Source organism: Penaeus monodon, chromosome 25 (assembly GCF_015228065.2).
Source record: "Penaeus monodon isolate SGIC_2016 chromosome 25, NSTDA_Pmon_1, whole genome shotgun sequence".
NCBI lineage: Eukaryota > Metazoa > Arthropoda > Malacostraca > Decapoda > Penaeidae > Penaeus > Penaeus monodon.
Window position 1 is genome coordinate 33,179,962 of NC_051410.1, and position 755 is coordinate 33,180,716.

The window sequence follows — 755 nt, forward strand, 5'->3', positions numbered from 1 at the left end:
CACTGTGAGGTCAATGGCTCTGTAGATTGAAGTACCCAAGTACTGATTTAGTGCTAGGGTGTTCAAGCTTCTTTGGTGCCATGACTGATCATGTCCCCAACTGTTCCAACCATACAAGGGGAGTAAGGATCTTTAGAGTTTATAGGTCAAGGCAATGCATATTCAGTGTGCCCTCCTTATTGTTGTTATTATTGTTTATAAATGTAATATTTTTTGCGTGTGATTCAAAATAGGGCAGATGGAGGTGATTATTTAGTGCACTGATGTACATTTGTGTTATATTTTAAGATGATGTGTCATTTAAGTGTTTTTAGTTCAAATCACAATTTCCTTGGATACACAGTAACTAGTTTCCTTACTCTCATGTAAAGTCACTTAATTTTTACTTCTGCTTTATGATTTCCTTGTAAGCAAACTCTTAATAATTTTTTACTTTAACTTGACACTAACACACTTCTTCTTTACAGATTGCTGCAGCACAAAATGCGGGTGGCGAGGGTGGCATCAAGACTCCCACAGTCTCCTCCCAGACCCCACGTACCCCAGGCACTTCACGATATGATACCTTTAGGGATAAAGAGAGGAAGATCGGCCACAGGAGAGTGGGAGAAGGAGGCATCGTTACATACAAAAAAGTAAGTGTGCTTTTGTCTGTTTAAGTATCTGTATGTGTATGTATATGGGTGTGGCTTGGGTGGAAAGAGTGGTGGGTGAAGCTGTATGTATACATGTTTGTTTGTCTGTAGGTTATCTTA

The 755-nt window shown here is 39.3% G+C and overlaps 1 protein-coding gene across 1 annotated transcript in view; it reads left to right on the top strand.

Moving 5' to 3' along the window:
- LOC119589154 (phosphatidylinositol 4-phosphate 5-kinase type-1 beta-like) overlaps nucleotides 1-755 on the top strand; it is a gene marked incomplete in the record, with an annotated part of 149,444 nt that overhangs the window by 69,428 nt on the left and 79,261 nt on the right. Inside the window, 1 exon segment of the mRNA XM_037937732.1 lies at nucleotides 468-635. Coding sequence (XP_037793660.1) covers nucleotides 468-635 — 168 coding nt within the window.